General features: G+C 32.8%; 1 protein-coding gene and 1 long non-coding RNA gene across 4 annotated transcripts; both read left to right on the forward strand.

The window, feature by feature from the left end:
* The first annotated feature begins 2,886 nt into the window (after positions 1–2,886).
* On the forward strand, positions 2,887–6,866 carry LOC112090308. The gene is made up of 3 exons (XR_002901589.1): positions 2,887–3,055; positions 6,489–6,573; positions 6,661–6,866. It is a non-coding gene; the product is annotated as an uncharacterized LOC112090308 (long non-coding RNA).
* Positions 6,867–13,319: 6,453 nt separating this feature from the next.
* On the forward strand, positions 13,320–15,147 carry LOC21391939. 3 transcript variants are annotated; one of them, XM_024161296.1, is made up of 3 exons: positions 13,320–13,394; positions 13,563–14,116; positions 14,820–15,147. In XM_024161296.1, the coding sequence occupies exons 2-3, from the start codon at positions 13,583–13,585 to the stop codon at positions 14,907–14,909; spliced, it is 624 nt and encodes a 207-aa protein (XP_024017064.1). In that variant the 5' UTR covers positions 13,320–13,394; positions 13,563–13,582; the 3' UTR covers positions 14,910–15,147. The 3 variants fall into 3 exon arrangements, with proteins under 3 accessions (XP_024017064.1, XP_024017065.1, XP_010089890.1); XM_024161297.1 differs by having other exon boundaries at positions 13,338–13,394; positions 13,566–14,116; XM_010091588.2 differs by lacking the exon at positions 13,320–13,394 and having other exon boundaries at positions 13,473–14,116.
* Positions 15,148–15,947: the final 800 nt, after the last annotated feature.

Consider the following 15,947-nt stretch of genomic DNA (forward strand, 5'->3'; position numbering starts at 1 on the left):
GAAACCCAGACGGGCCACTACGGTGGTGATTGTCCTTGCAATGGTCGTAAGTAATTTATCATTAAATTACTTGCTGGTGCCTAAAACCGGTAATTTAAGTTTATTTTCATTTCAGAAAAAGGTTGTTTGGTTCCGAATGATTCGTTCGGACCTGTACTTCCATTTATTTATTCAGTTTTATAAAATTATATCCTATTGGGTCTTTCGTGTACTTTTCTTTATTTTAAATGTAATTTAACCCCTCTCAGACGATGCTAGAAGAAGCACAGAATAGGTGGTGTTTACCGGTGAGGAAATTCCATTCAAGAATAGAGGAAGCTGTGAAGTTTTCCTTCATTTCCATTCATTACTAAGGCATGTATATAAACATTATGGATTGTAAACCTTAAATTCTGTTAGATTATGGTTGATGTCAGTTATTTATATTTTTGTATTTATTTATGTATGTATAATGTGTAAAACCCTGTGGATGCCGGAGACTGACTTTTGAAATTGATTTGACTCTGATTGTTATTTCATAAAGTCTGCCTCACTCTTTCTAAAACTTAATTTCCCTAAAAATAGTGAGGTTTGTTTAGAAATTTATATATATATATATAATCCTTATTTTATTTCTAAATAAGCATGCACGTCATCAACCCTTATTTGGGGCGTGACATACCAAACTAAGTCAAAGTACGTCCTTTTGCAGACGACAGTTATTTAGTCATTTTTCTGCACAAACGACATGAATGTTTTGTTAACCGTAAAGTCTTTTGTTCGACTAAACATAAACGGGTCTACGATAAAGGACATGTCATTTAATGATTTAAAATATAATCAAGAGTAGAAGTTTTAATGGAAAAGCACACAGATACTAACATGTTATTTGACTAGATATGCAATGATTAGAATGTCATTTACCACAACATGTCGTTTATTCGGCTAAAAAGATGTTAAAACCCTGAAAAAGACATGTCGTTGACCTAATAAACGGCAATATAAACGAGAAAGGTTTGCCGTTTATCAACATAATCGAAGGACAAAAAACTTTAAATGGACGGCAATATAAATGAGAAAGGACTTGTCGTTTATCAACTAAATCGAACGACATAAAACTTTAAATGGTTGGATACATCGTCATCTTTTTTTTTTAGATTATTATCCCTAGTGCCGAGAGTCATTCTCTTGTCTCTTAAATTTTAAAAACTCTCACTTTGTTCTATAAATTTTAAATTTGTCCCTTTTAAACCCTTTCGTAAGAATTTCTGTTAAAATTATATATAAAAAGAGGGAGTTAAGTGTGCTCATGTGATTTTGATCCATTTCTTTTTAACATAAATCCAAATAGAAAAGTCACGTAACTGCATTATTCTCTTTTTTTCTATTAATTTTTAACATAAATTACAACAGAAGTGATTAAGTGGGAACAATTCAAAATTTAGAAGTAAAGCGAGAATTTTCAAAAATTCAAAAAACAAACTGAGAGTGACCTTAAAGTTCATGGGCCACCAATGATAAGAATTCTTTTTTTTTTTAGAGCCACATATCGGCTATTGAGCGACATACTATCATTTTTCAAGGGATTTATATTTTACTAGTTGAACTTCATGTGTTCTGTGTGGAGAGTAATTGGTGTGTTAAATTTTGATAGTGTTGTCATTATTTTCATATATTTAATTAATAAAGATAAAGGTCTTAGTTAATTAGTCAATACACAACTAATACAAGAATTTTTATAAGTAATCGCCATTAAAATGACAAGAATTACACAAGAAAAAAATTAAATAAGGACACATCTAAAAAATATATATTTTAATAAGAGCACTCGGAAAAAAAAAAAAAAAAAACTATTTAAAAGAAATGTATTCAGAAAGGATTATATCGTGGAGAATTTTTTGGCATAACTAAAATAAAAAAGTAAAAAAAAAAAAGTACGGGCACATAAGAACAATATTATGTTAAATTTTAAAATCACCTAACATGAAAAAATTATAGATTGAATGTATTAAGAAAATAATAGTTGCAATTAAATAAGACGTAGAGAATACGCTTTTTCAAAATGAAGTTTTAGAAATAAGTCACAATAAAAAGCATTTAAAATATGAATATAACATTTGAAAAGGGAACTTAAATGAAAAGAATAAGGTAAGAAGAAGAAAAGAAGTCCAAAAAAGAAAAAACAAAGATTTTAAGGTAAAAGGAACCAAAATGAAAAAAAAAAAAAAGTTTAGGGCAAAAGACCAAAAAAGTAAAAAATGAACTCAAATAAAAAAAGAAATAAGTTTTGAGGCAAAAAGCAAAAAGAAAGAGTAAAATAAAAGATTGAAAAAAATAGAGAAGGGCAAGAAAGAAGAAGAAAAAAAATGAGCGACTAAAAGACAAAAATAAAAAATAAAAGAGGCTCACAAATAAAAATAAATAAATAAATAAAGAGAGGGTGGGTTTTTCAACCAAAACGTTGAAGTTTTGGTTGAAGTGTACCATGAAAAATAGGACAGTACAAAAAAACCGTAAAACCAAAATCGATCGCAACCGACCGAAGAACCGACTGCTCAAAACGAAAATGGCGGTGCCACGTGAAACCGAACACAATCGGTTCGGTTAACCGACTGATCCCTAGATATTCGGTTCGGTTTCGGTTTTGTTTTGGCTCGTCGGTTAAAACCGAACCGACTGAGGAAATTTTTTTTTTTTATGTTTTCATTTTTTTTTTTAAATTTTATGTTGTCGTTTCTGAAGAGTGGATGTCGTTTTTACTCTTAGGAATCACAAAACTCAAAATTGAACCATCTTTCTCTCAGTCTCTCTTCTGCCTCTCGCTGTCTCTCACTCTCTCACTCTCTCACTCTCTCACCCCAGACAGACACCCCCCACCCACCCGGCACCCACACGACCACCCACCCTCACGCCTCACCTCTCTCACTCTCACCCACCCTCACGGAAGCCCTAGCCGCCGCCTCTCTCCTCAGTCATCCTCAATCGCACGTCCGCCGCCGCTCGCACGTCCGCCTCTCACGGTGAAAGAAGCCCAAGCCGCCAGCCGCCGCTCGCACGTCCGCCAAGCTCCGCCGAGGTTAGGCTTTTGATTCTCCACTTTCTATTTCCATCAATCATGCTTGGGCGATTGTATAGATCTGTTGCGTTTGATTTTGGATTTATATATGCCACAGAATGATTTGTATATGAAAAAAGGTTTCAAGATATGCAGAGCCACCTGATGGTTTTTAATTCTTGTGCTTGTGGAATGGTGTTCTGCTCGGGGTTGTGAGTAATGTTAACCAGGGAGCATTATGTAGATTGTTTTGAGTAGGACGAGAAAGGTGGGGTGGAACTTAGTGTTACACTAAGTAGAGATCAAATGAGTTGTTTCAGTGCTATGTTGAAAGAAAAGCTTGCTGAATCGATTTAGGTTCGTTATTCAGTTTTCAGTGGTTTGGCTTAGCATGGGTGAGGGAGGTTCTTGCAATTGATGTTTCGTGATGTTGATGATTGATGATATATGGCGAGAGAGCAAAAAATGGCCCTAATAAGAATATGTATGGTTTGCTTTGGTTTGGTTTGATTTCTATATTTTTTTTCTCATAGTTTGATTTCTATATTTTTTTTCGCCCGCTCCTTGGTGTTGTGTTTGTCTGAGAGAAAGAAGCAGAAAGTGCTGTTGCTTCTAATGGGGGTGGTTGCAAACATTATTCTAGTTTATCCCAAGTAGCTTTACACAATACTTTTCCTTTAGTTTATGGGAATGAAAGCTGATCCAAGAGATCTTACACCATATTTAAATTAATTAATAGAACAATTCTTATCATTATAATATAATGCCTTTACTATGATTAGTCTTTTGCACTTTCCCCACTATTTTAAGCAAAACTTGTATAATTTATGAATCAGTATGCTGTTGGTATGGACATATTTTAACATGTATTTTATAATTCTTTTGTTATTGTTCAATGTTTGTGATCTAACTAATGTTTCCAAAGCAATCCTATCATGGGATTTTTTTTCTTTTTTTTTAAATATTATTATGATTCTCTTTGCATGTTCTTATTATTATAATCCTATTATTATGATTCTCTAGACTCCTCTAAGCATGTTCTTACCCTCCAAAAAAAAAAGGAAAAAAATACTCCTCTAAGCATGGGGTCCTGTCCTTAAAAACCACAGAGAGAGAGAGACGGGAATTTCTGAGAATTCAGAACTTTGACCAGGTATACAAGAAAAAATGGCCCTAAAAAAAAAGACGTGATATTGATTCTAAAATGAAAAATGTTTATGTTTTTTAAGTTTGGAAGGGAAAGGATTTCAAGTTGTATAAATGAAACCAGTAAGGTTTCAACCGGTAGTGTTTATTTCTTATTGTTCAAGTTGCCTTCTTTGGATTTAATGCATTGTGTACAATTGGAGTCTCCATATCCTCTCTCTCTCTTTTCCTCTCTCTTATTAGTAAAAGCATTGTGTACAATTTGAAAAATCTCATGTAGTGAAAGCATGTTGTTTGTGATTGTTTAACTTTTAGCTTAATTCTTTTAGATGTCTTCATCGGAAAAGCAAAAAGAGATAGAGTCTCAATCTAGTAAAAAAGAAACCGAAACTACTGAAACACAAGAGACAACTGAGGAAGAAGGGAAATGTACTAAGAAAAGGAAGAAAAGCCCGACAAGTAAGCCCGGTTTGGCAGCATTTCACGAGGGACGAAAAAACCAAGAGGGCTACTTGCAAGCATTATGGTGTCACTTATAAGAGAGCCGTTTCGGAGTATATCATATTGGATGAGTTACCGTTCCGACTCGTGGAAGGTAAAGGGTTTAAGCGCTATTCGGCGTACTTGAATCCTAGAGTGCTTGACATTTCAAGGATAACAATTGCGAGGGATGTTTATCAAATGTTTTTGGAGGAGAAAAAGAAGGTGAAGAAGGTTTTAGGAAAGCAACGAGTGTGTTTGACGACTGATACTTGGACATCAATTCAGAACATCAATTACATGTGTTTGACCGCACATTGGATCAATGAAGATTGGAATATGCAGAAAATGATCATTAATTTCATCCAAGTTCCGAATCATAAAGGAGAAACAGTTGCATATGAGATTTTGGTTTGCCTTAATGATTGGGGCATAACTGCATTGTTCACAGTTACAGTGGACAATGCATCGTCCAATGATGTGGCTATGGACAGGTTGAAGAGAAAAGTCAAAGATATTCCTAATTTTCTCGTCTTAGATGGCCAGATGATACATATGCGGTGTGTCTGTCACATTCTAAACTTGATTGTTAATGATGGGCTCACGGACTTAGCATATTCTATTGCAAGCATCCACAATGCAGTTAGGTATGTGAGGTCCTCACCTCAACGCCTCAAGAAGTTTAAGGAGTGCATGAAGGAAGAAAACATCAACTCAACTGCCCTATTGTGTTTGGATGTGAAGACGAGGTGGAACTCTACCTATCTAATGTTGGAGACTTCTTTCAAGTTTGTCCCCGTTTTTGAGAGGCTGCTTTTGGATCAAAACTATTGTGCTTACTTTGATGAAGTTATAAAAGACAAAAAGATGGAGGGTTTACCAAATGGACGGATTGTGACAATGCACGTGTTTTTTTGAGGTTCTTAGGTAAGTTTTACACTTTGACGAAGAAGTTTAGTGGTTCATATTATGTCACTTCAAACTTCTATTTCAAAGATATTTGTGCTGTCAAACGAGAGTTGATTAAGTTAGAGGAGTGTGATGATCCTATGTTGAATGAAATGGCAATGATGATGAATAAGAAATTTGATAAGTATTGGGGAAATGTCGAGAAAATGAATCACATGATGTTTCTTGGCTTAGTTCTTCATCCAAGATATAAGTTGGATTATCTTACTCTTGCCTTCAAGTGTATCTACAATGATTCGACACCTCCTCCACCTTTGGCTCCCCCTCGCAGCACGAAACTTATTCTGGTTGTAATTCAAGTCCTTCAACAATTACGACATCTAATGAGCCCGCCTCAATGCCGGTTATTGATGATGAGATAGAGGCCATGTTTAGAAAGTAAAAGATGAGTGGGAATAGTGCAAATGTGCAGAAGAATGATGTGGATAAGTATTTATCTGAGCAATGGGAAGAGCTAGTGGATGATAGTTTTAACATCATAGGTTGATGGAAAGTAAATGCTCGTATAAGGTCTTGTCCCAAATTGCTAGAGATGTGCTTGCAGTTCCGGTTTCGACGGTTGCATCTGAATCAGCTTTTTCTACCGGTCTTCGTATTCTTGATCCTTTTAGGAGTTCATTGGCTCCCAGGATGGTAGAAGCACTTATTTGCTTAAAAAGTTGGTTGAACGCGAAGGATGAAGAATATGAACCCGTGGTTCTTAGGCAATATATGGATGAGGTTGAATCTTTTGCAGATTGCTATCATGTTGTCTCAGATAATGCTAATCATGATTGTACATACTACACATACTTGATATAATTATATCTTTTTTATTCATTTCATGACATATGTAAATTAATTTATAATTTTCTTGTAGATGATGGTGAGGTTGTTTCTACCCCAACGTGTTCAAAGGACGGAAGCTCTCAAGTAAATGATGCGGAATCTTCTAAAAGACCCAAGTAAGATAATTATAATTATATCTATTTCTTATTTTTTTCTCATTATCTATTCAATTTCATTTACTTAATTCTAATTTTCTATTGTAGCGATACATATGAAGATATAATGGATTTGGATTTGGATTCGGATGAAGGGGAATAGGAGGTTTATGAGAAATTGGAAATGAACTTTACTATGCTTTTTAATTATGCTTTGGACTTCTTAATTTCTTATGCTAAGTTAATATTTTTTACACTTTGAACATTAGTATTGTTTGTTGTAACTTTCAAATTTCTAGTTTGTACTTTAGATTTTGGACATTGGATTTGGATATTTTGTGTTTGTGGTATTATCAATTTGGATGTTGTGCTTTGTATTCATTTATTGTGATTACATGCTTGCATACAAGGAATGTTTTACATTTTTTCACAATTTTTGGTCAAAAAATGCAACTAAATATGCGGGTAACCTGATAGTTAACTGATAGTCACCATCCAGATTACCAAAATTGAAAACCGATCGAAACTGACCGAAAACCAAAAATTTGGTTAACCGAACCGAATTGTAATTTTACGGTTCAGTTTCGGTTCTCGGTTTCTAAAAACTGACATGGTCGGTTCGGCCACCGAACCGACCAAAACTGACGGTTTTTAACTGCCTAACACCCCTAGTGGAAAGTACACTTTAACACTTCTATATATATTGACTACCCAGCTATACATGTAAGACAAACCTTAACATATACATAATAATTATTCCAAAAACCGCCTATAATAAGATAATGCTACCTTTAATGGAAAATAAAAAGAAAATGAAATCCTTTTTTTTTCTAATTTTTTCTAAACTATAAAAAAACAAAAAAAATTGCATAATTTATCTTTTTAGAGTATACAAGTCTAAAATTTTACTTATCGTTCTTAATTAATACCCTTTTGTTAGTATATTTATATGATTAAAAAAGTTATTAATCAAGACTAAGGAGTAAAAATCGTGACCCATGCACTTTTAAGGATATATGTCTCCTTTCCCCAATTAAACACAAACTCTTAATTTGGTAACAAAATGGCTAACATATTCCCTACCTTCTAAGATAAAATTATTTTGATACTCTCTATTATTGAAAAATATCTCCTTATTATCTTGTGTGTTTTAATAATATTAAAACGGTATTTTTTACTTTTAAAGAAATATTTTTTTTTACTCTAAGACCGCTTTTTGTAATATAAAATGTTCTTACTAATTAACAATAAATTAATAATTTAAAGAAAATCCTAAAAATACTTTAGAACATTTAAAAAGTAAAAAGTTACAATAAGTTAAAATGTTTTCATAAAGGATTTTTAAATTATTAATTTCTATTTAATTAATGAAAATGGCAGTTTAGATATTGTATGTTTTTAAAACCCGTTTTAGTGTACCAAATTAAGAATGTTTCTTTAAAGGTAAAGATATCATTTTAATATTATTAAAAAATACAAAATACTAATGAGATGTTTAATGTAACAAAAGGTACCAAAATAATTTTATCCCCTGACTTATTGACGAAGTCCCCAGCCCCATGTACTGCTCACGTGATTGCAAATGGAAGGCAATTCGTTTCAAGCCATGTTGATCAATTGTCATTAGAGAGAAAACTAAAGGCTACTTGAAAATAGTAAAAAGAAAGAAAAAATAGATTTTTTGATATGTTTGGTATACCGATAGGTCAGGTTTTTCTAACCGTTAAATTTGCGTTCTTTTTTACTTTTATGTGATTTTGTACAGATCTAACAGATAAAATTGGTATGTTGGCATATTAAAAAGGATCCCAAAAAAAATAAAAAAGAATAAAGTAATTCAGCAATTCGTCTATATCCACAAATCAAAGACATTGTTTTATTTTGTGAAGTGCAAACCTTAAAAGTGAATTAAACTCCCTTCTAAAAAAAAAAAAAAAGTGAACTAATTAAAGTCAACTAGAAACTTGATTAATTTAGATTAAAAAATATACAAACAATTAACTACGAAAATAATAGTGGCGTATTATTTTAATTTAAAACTTAAGTTTTAACTCTTGTCCTATGAAAAAGTTCTTGTCTCTGCCACTGCTAACACGACTCAAATTGCTTATTTACTTTTGCTTTCAGTTTTACTTACTGGATACCTTATCAAATTAGGAGTTTTATCAGTAGGTTATCTGACTGATAGGACTAGTTTTTTTTATCATTGAATCTAATTAAAATTAAATTATATTAAAAAAGTATGCATAGCAGACTTTTTTTGATAGAAATTTGATGATTAAAAAAAAAAATTACCGATAATTTATTTTTTCTGATCCTATAAAAAAAAGTCACTATCAAATTTTATAACTGAAAGGTGAACAACTCAATGTATACCTAAAGTTACTAAAAGATGTACAATTCAAATTAGATTGGCACGTTGAGTAGTCTACGCCCAGGTTCTTAACACTTGCTATTATCATATGGTAAGGCTTTCGTGCGGATAATGTGCCTAGATGCGTAGATAATTAAATTGGCCAATAAATTATACTTATCCAAATGGTTAAACAGCAGTCTCACTAATTTTGTCCTCCATCAGAAGCAAACATTATTGCTTTTGGTGAGTAAACCAAAAATTATGTTGATGCAGTATTTTTTTCAGAGCGAAAAAAAAAAAAGAAAACACCAAAAACTATGTAAGATATTAATTAGCCCATGTAGTGTCTCATAGGATATGCTTGCCAATAACCCACGCATTGCTACAGAAAATATTGTTGTATTATATAAAAAGTTAAAAAATTTTATAGTATAGGATTAATTTATATATACATATAAATATATTTATATAATATTTACAATATATTATAACTTTTGTTTTCTTTTTTTCTTCTGTTTTTCTTAGCTGCAAAATATAAATTTTAAAAAAATTAATAATAATAATTAAGGAAGTTAAAAGTTTACATTAGTGTTGCTAATGCTGGTAGGAACTCAATTTTTTTATTTTGGTGGGAAAATATGTGTATGTAAAAGTAAAAATAATTACATGAAAAGGTAATAAAATTTTTTAAATATGATGTAAAACATGCACTTCGTGCGCGTGACTCATTTAAAATAGCGGTTATACGAATCATCAAGAATTAAAAAAAGATGACGAAAAAGAAAGGATAGAAGAATAGCAATAATTAATATATTATCATTAATGACTACATTAGTGACACGGGAGAGCTTTTGGCCCCTCGTGCTCTTCATGCGCCTATCACAGCCGTTAATAATTCACAAAAGTAATTTTTAGTTTAACTTACTTAAGAAGGTGCAACTTTATTTTATTTTAGTGTATTTTTATTTAAGGGTAAATTGTACAAATGATCCCAAACTCTTTAAAAGGTGATAGTTTGGTCCTCAAACTTTTTTTTTGACGAAACGAATCTCAAACTATTTAAAAGGGTGCAATCTAGTCATTTCCGTTAGATATTGTCCAAAAAGTAACGGCATAATAACATAAAAGGGTGACATTATGCTCCCTTACTTCTTTATGAAGTGATTTTTTTAGTCTCAATCAACTTTAATAGGTTAAAATTTGGTCCCTATTTTTGAACGGCATTTAACGGAAAGGACGACATGCACCCTTTTAAATAATTTGCTACTCGTTTTGTCAAAAAATAAATTTAAGGACCAAACTGTCACCTTTTGACAAGTTTGAGGACCATTCGTGCCAATTACCCTTTATTTAATTTTATTTTTCATTCAAATTATTTATATTATTTTCATTTGAGAGGCTTTGAAAATCTGGGGTAAAATAATATTAAAATGGATAAAATCGGACCACAAATCAACACCTTTCTTTTCCAATTTTTTTCTTTTTTAGTCTTTGTTTAGTTTTAATCTTAAACGTGCGCACGTGATTAATTTAAAATAATGGCTAACACAAATTGTTAAAAAAAAGAGAAGTAAACATAAAAGAAATGAAAATAATAACGGGAAAAATCTTAAACAAAGAGAGAGAGAAAAACTAATTTAACGTATTTCATTGTGTTTTAAATTAATTCTATTTTATTTTGTTTAATTTTTTATTTAATTGATGTGATTTTATTTTACTTTAGCATATTTTATTTAATCTTACTATATTTTTATCTGAGTAATATTACAAATTTAGCACAAAATGGTGGTGAAACAGACAAATTAGACTCCAAATCAATTTAAAATAATAATAAATATAATAAACAATAAAAAATAAAAAAATAAACTAGAAATGCTCTAAAATGGTCTGATAAAAAATTTTGATGGCTCAAATTCGCACGTGAGAAGCATGCGCAAGTGAGGAGCGTTCAACAAGAGTGGGTAGCTGCGCAGTGGTGGGCCCCGCCACTTTCTCCTTCGGCCGGCTGAGAGTCGACACGTGACAACCTCTATGCGAAAGACTCGAAAGTCTCTGCCCAGGAAAGAGAAAAGAGAAGGAAAAGAAGGGCAAACTTGGCAATTCAATTGCCAGAGGTGGGCCTGGCCACTTTCTCCTTCAGCCAACCGATAGTCGACACATGACAACCTCGATGTGAAAGACTCAAAAATCCCGCCGAAGAAAGAGAAAAGAGAGAAAAAATGAGCAAATTTGGCAATTCAAAATTAATGGACAAAATGAAGATTTGGGGAATTTTACTGTACAACGTACAGTAAAATAAAAAATGTGAGTCTGTGAACAGTGTTCCATGCCTTCTTTTTAGTATATTTATAATGTGGCTTCTTCTAATTTTCGACCTTTTTGTGGTCACGTACATTTAATTGTATTGATGCAAGAGCTCATAATTCCTTGGTGCATGCTTGAGAGTTTCAACTTATCCATTTATTTTATTTAATTTATTGTAATCTTGGATTACTGTGGTACTGGATAGTATATAAAGCCTAAACGTCTTATACCCGTATAATTAAACAGAATTGGATTATAATATAATTCATGACTGGTGACAAGTATTATATTGACTCTCCTATTGAAAAATCAAATGAAAATAGATATTGCCAAATAATTCAGAAAAAAGCTTTGCTGTCTTACTTAATTAGATAGTGATCAACAAAAAAAAAAAAAAAAAATTGATTACTCACAAAAATTTCCTAGCCCCATCTAGCTATGACAGATCACTAACCATAGAGATGGGAATCATCCAAAATTAATATATTGAGGCCTTCATTTTCAAAAGGTAGTTGGATTTGCATTAACTTTGCTGTGTTAATCATCTCATCCAATCAAGTATATAAACCCCATTTCGAATTCTCAAATTCACCAATAATCTTAAATAAATACACATCTTAACATATATAGTATCAGAGCACAATATAATCAGCTAGCAAAGATGAATACCAATTACTCTAGAGTTCTTCTTCTCTTTACACTATCTCTTGTTTTTGCTACTTCCATGATTTCCACCACTAATTCTAGGAAGCTTTTGTGGTTCAATTTTGTCCCTCCATTACAGCCCGGAATCCCTGGATTTTATCCCGGAATCACACCCGGATATCCGCAATATCCCATCGGATCCGGCGTAATTCCTGGAATTATTCCAGCAAGGGACAGCGTTGTTGGTCCTGAACAAGCAGCATCGCCATGAATATATCATAAATCACAATTACACAACTTCCTACTGCATGAACATAAATATATAGGTTAATTATAATAAGTTCATGCACATGTATTTTGTATATATATACTAGTATTTCGATATGCTATCTTATACATGTAGGATATATATATATATAATATCCTCCAGGTCGTTAGTTTTTAAGTTAGGCTTTATGTTATAAAAATGAAGGGTATGTGTAATAATAGTTTATACGTCTCCAGATCTAGCTATATATATGCAATATGTATGTACTTATATGCATATTTCAAAATAAAAACGTACGGTGCCATGTAACGCTCTGTAATATGGACTTCATATTATAATTATGAATAAAAGTGTTTATCAGTTGGTTTAGTTCTACTGTCAGTAACGAAGAGTATGGTTCTTTTCCATATATGTTTTTGTTTCTCATCGACCATCATCGTCAATATGTATTCTGATGTTTCTGTGATGGTTATATATATATATATATATATATATATATCAAATATAAAAATTTGATTATGTGATGAGAATTCAATCTCATTAATTTTTTTGTGAATGATCTAATTTATTATAATTATTGGATTAATATTTTACGATTTTAGTTTATGTGTTTTATATTTATATTTAATTAATATTAAATCGATGCTCTTAGGTTAGAAAACACCTTTTGAGTACTCCGTCCCCCTTTTTTTAGACTTAATTAGCTTATGATCTTTCATAAAAATAAATATAAAAACACTTAGAAATTGTTCTCTTCAATACCCAAAAAAAAAACAAAAACAAAAAGGCCTTTATGCCTTTTTAAGAATGATGTGGATTTGAAAAATATGTTTTTTAGACGTGATTTAAATTCTCTATAAAATTTAGAAGTCCTTTAACAATTCTATTTTTAGGGACCAAAATGGTTAAAACACGGAAATTTAAAGACTAATCCGTCAATAATTAAAAATTGTGGACTAAAGTGACCCAATTATCATAATTCTAGAACAAACAACACTAATAACGACAATTTCATCAGGAGAAAAAAAAAAAAAAAAACCCTACTACCGGTTGGGAAGCGACAACAAACTTTACAAACAAAAACGACATGCGGTTTTGTCAATTCAAATCTAAAAACAAACAAAAAACAAAAAAAAAAAAGGGTCCTCTTCTTTGAAATGTCAATTACCATCCCTGTAAACGACAACACGATCTTTCACCTTTTCACCTGTTTAAAACAAATCACAGAGAGAGAGAGAGAGAGCGAGAGCGAAGTTTTGGTCGCAACTGGTAATTCTTCATTGCACGATAAATTGAAATTAATTAAAAGCAAAAGACAACGTATTTACTTTTTAATTCTCTTTTGTCAAAGCTTTTTTATTTTCATTTTTCCCGATTGCTTACTACAGAACAGCTTCTTCTTCTTCTTCTTCTTCTTCTTCTTCTTCTTCTTACCAGTAGAATTGAAGCTCTCAAAAATGGTGTTGGACGGCTTTCCGCAAGACCCAAACGACAGAGAAGAGATCAAGCCCTGGACAATGGTGGTGATCCGAGACTCCGTCCCCAAAACTGAATTCTCCGTCTTCCCTCCGATCAACCACGAAAATCTCCACCTTTCTTCACGCAGTAACCATGAGAAAGAAGACCCATTTTCACCGCCCTTCTCGTTGTCTCCTTCTTCCTCTTTGGCGTCTTCGTCCTCGTTTTCGTCGTTCTCGCCGTCGGACTCGGATCTGTCCGACCCGGATTCGCCGGTGGCGTCCGAATCTCTGCTCAAGAGAAGCGGCGAGGTCGGTCGGTGGTGGGTGGGGATTGGGCTTGAGGTGTTGAGGGCGAGGGTTCTGAGGCTTGTTTCGTCGTTTGGAGGCAACGGTGTCGTTTGGTGGAAAGCTTCGTGCTTTGCCGCCGGCGCGGGAATTGCGGCGGCGGTGATGCTCTGGTCGTTCTACGTTAGGGCTCGGCACCGAAAGAGGGTGAAGAATTTGAAGGCCGTTGTGAGAGAGAAGAACGAGGTTAGTTGTTGTTGTTTTTTTATTTTTTTATTTTTTTGGGGCGTGATTGATTAGTCACTTGTCTGATTGAGTTCTTGATGTTTGTGCAAATGCCTGTGAGAAAATATAATAGTTGATCTTGATGATATTGTTTTGTCTATGCATTTTACAAAAAGGATAATAATTGTTCTGTTTAAGGCTCACAATTTGCGTAATAATTTTGGCGGGGAACTATATCCTGTGTTTGCCTTAATTATTTGAAATGAATATTTGGTTGAAAAAAAAAAAAAAAAAAAAAAAAGGGGGGGGGGGGGGATCAACCGAAATTGATCAACCGTAATTATCTTCAAAGGTATGTATGAAGAAATAACTTCTTACATTGGGAGAAGTCGAACATTGAGTTAGTAGCCTGAAAATGGTCTCGAGGACACAAATCTGAGACCTCCCATCTACCAAACTACGCGGCAGTGTAAGCCTAATGTCAGTAGGCTACGAACTCGCTGTTAATTATTTGAAAGGATTAATGCTAGATTAAGTTAAATAAAAGGTTTAAATTGAAGAATATTTTGGTGCTGGGCATTGAGAATCAGAATTATGTTTTCTGGACCCTGTTTTTGATTTGTCATTGTTAGCTCAAGCACATTGGCATTTTTTTCTGTTATCATTACTGTGTCTTCTTCTCTTATAATGTCTTTGCACTAAACATTGCATTGGTCATTTGCAGAAAATCAACCAACTACTGCACCAGATTGCTCAGCTGAATGAAGTGCTGATAGCCCGCCACAGAGTTCTGGCTTCAAAAGTACCCAATTGAAAACCATTGCGTCTCACTGAAAAGTTAGCTTAGTAGTCAAGGAAACAATTTTTTGTAGCAGTGTATGAGTTACTATTACAAACTTGGAGTTGAAAGAACTAAAGGCCCGTTTCGCAAATGTATTTAAACCCGTGATTCTGATTCTGTTATAATTTGAATTTAAAAATTTCCCATCACTAGTTCTCTCAGAAAGGTCCCGTCAATTGAATCAGAATTACTAACTTGAATGTGTGAACCGACTAAGCGACTTTTGATATAGACAAAGTTATCATTTTATTTGATCCTCAAATCCCTATGATCAATGGTGAAATGATTGAGCTCTGTAGACTGCGAGTACTTTGCATTGGATTGTTTGGCTTAAACAAAGAGCTGGCACTAAAGATTTGGGTCTGTTCATTTCACCGATTCGAGTTTAGAATTTAAAGTTTACTACAGTAAAACTAAAAAACAATTACATCTAATTTTTTTACTATAGTAAAAAGTTTTCACATAAAGTCACATCCCAACTCAAATTAAAAACTCAAATCAGTTAATTAAACGGGCCCCGGGGAATATGTGGGTTGTAGAAATAAGATTTTTCATAATGTTATTCTTGTAATTCATTATGTTCAAGTCGATTTGTTTGTAACTACTGTTTGGTCTATGTTTGGGACTAAACTTTGTGCGTGCTTTAGTTATGGGATACCCAATACTATTCTTTTTCAAAACCTTCTGCTCATCTTTATTTTTGTCTGATGATTTTTTGTTGTATTCGTAGTAATTAGCAAAGTTTATTTCGTAGTATTTAGTTGAAAAAGTGTCATGCGCTGAATTGTATCTTTCAGAGTATGGTGAAGACTGATTCTAACGCTATTTTGTTTGTTGTGCCTTGTTTTGTTCCTCGTAAAGGGAGAGAAAGATGTTATTCAGACTCACAATGTTGTTCTTTGTTAATTACCACGAAATAAGAATCGTATTATGCTATTTATCACCAATGGTCATCATCACTGTTTTCTTTTCTTCTCTCTTTTTTTTTTTTTTTTTTTTTTTTTTCCCTTT

Source organism: Morus notabilis, unplaced genomic scaffold (assembly GCF_000414095.1).
Source record: "Morus notabilis unplaced genomic scaffold, ASM41409v2 Scaffold1202, whole genome shotgun sequence".
NCBI lineage: Eukaryota > Viridiplantae > Streptophyta > Magnoliopsida > Rosales > Moraceae > Morus > Morus notabilis.

Excerpts from the sequence above, each read along its gene's own strand:
- LOC21391939 (XM_024161296.1), top strand. The coding sequence starts at position 13,583 with ATGGTGTTGGACGGCTTTCCGCAAGACCCAAACGACAGAGAAGAGATC. Across the intron at positions 14,117-14,819 it reads TTGTGAGAGAGAAGAACGAG|AAAATCAACCAACTACTGCA; the intron begins GTTAGTTGTTGT and ends GGTCATTTGCAG.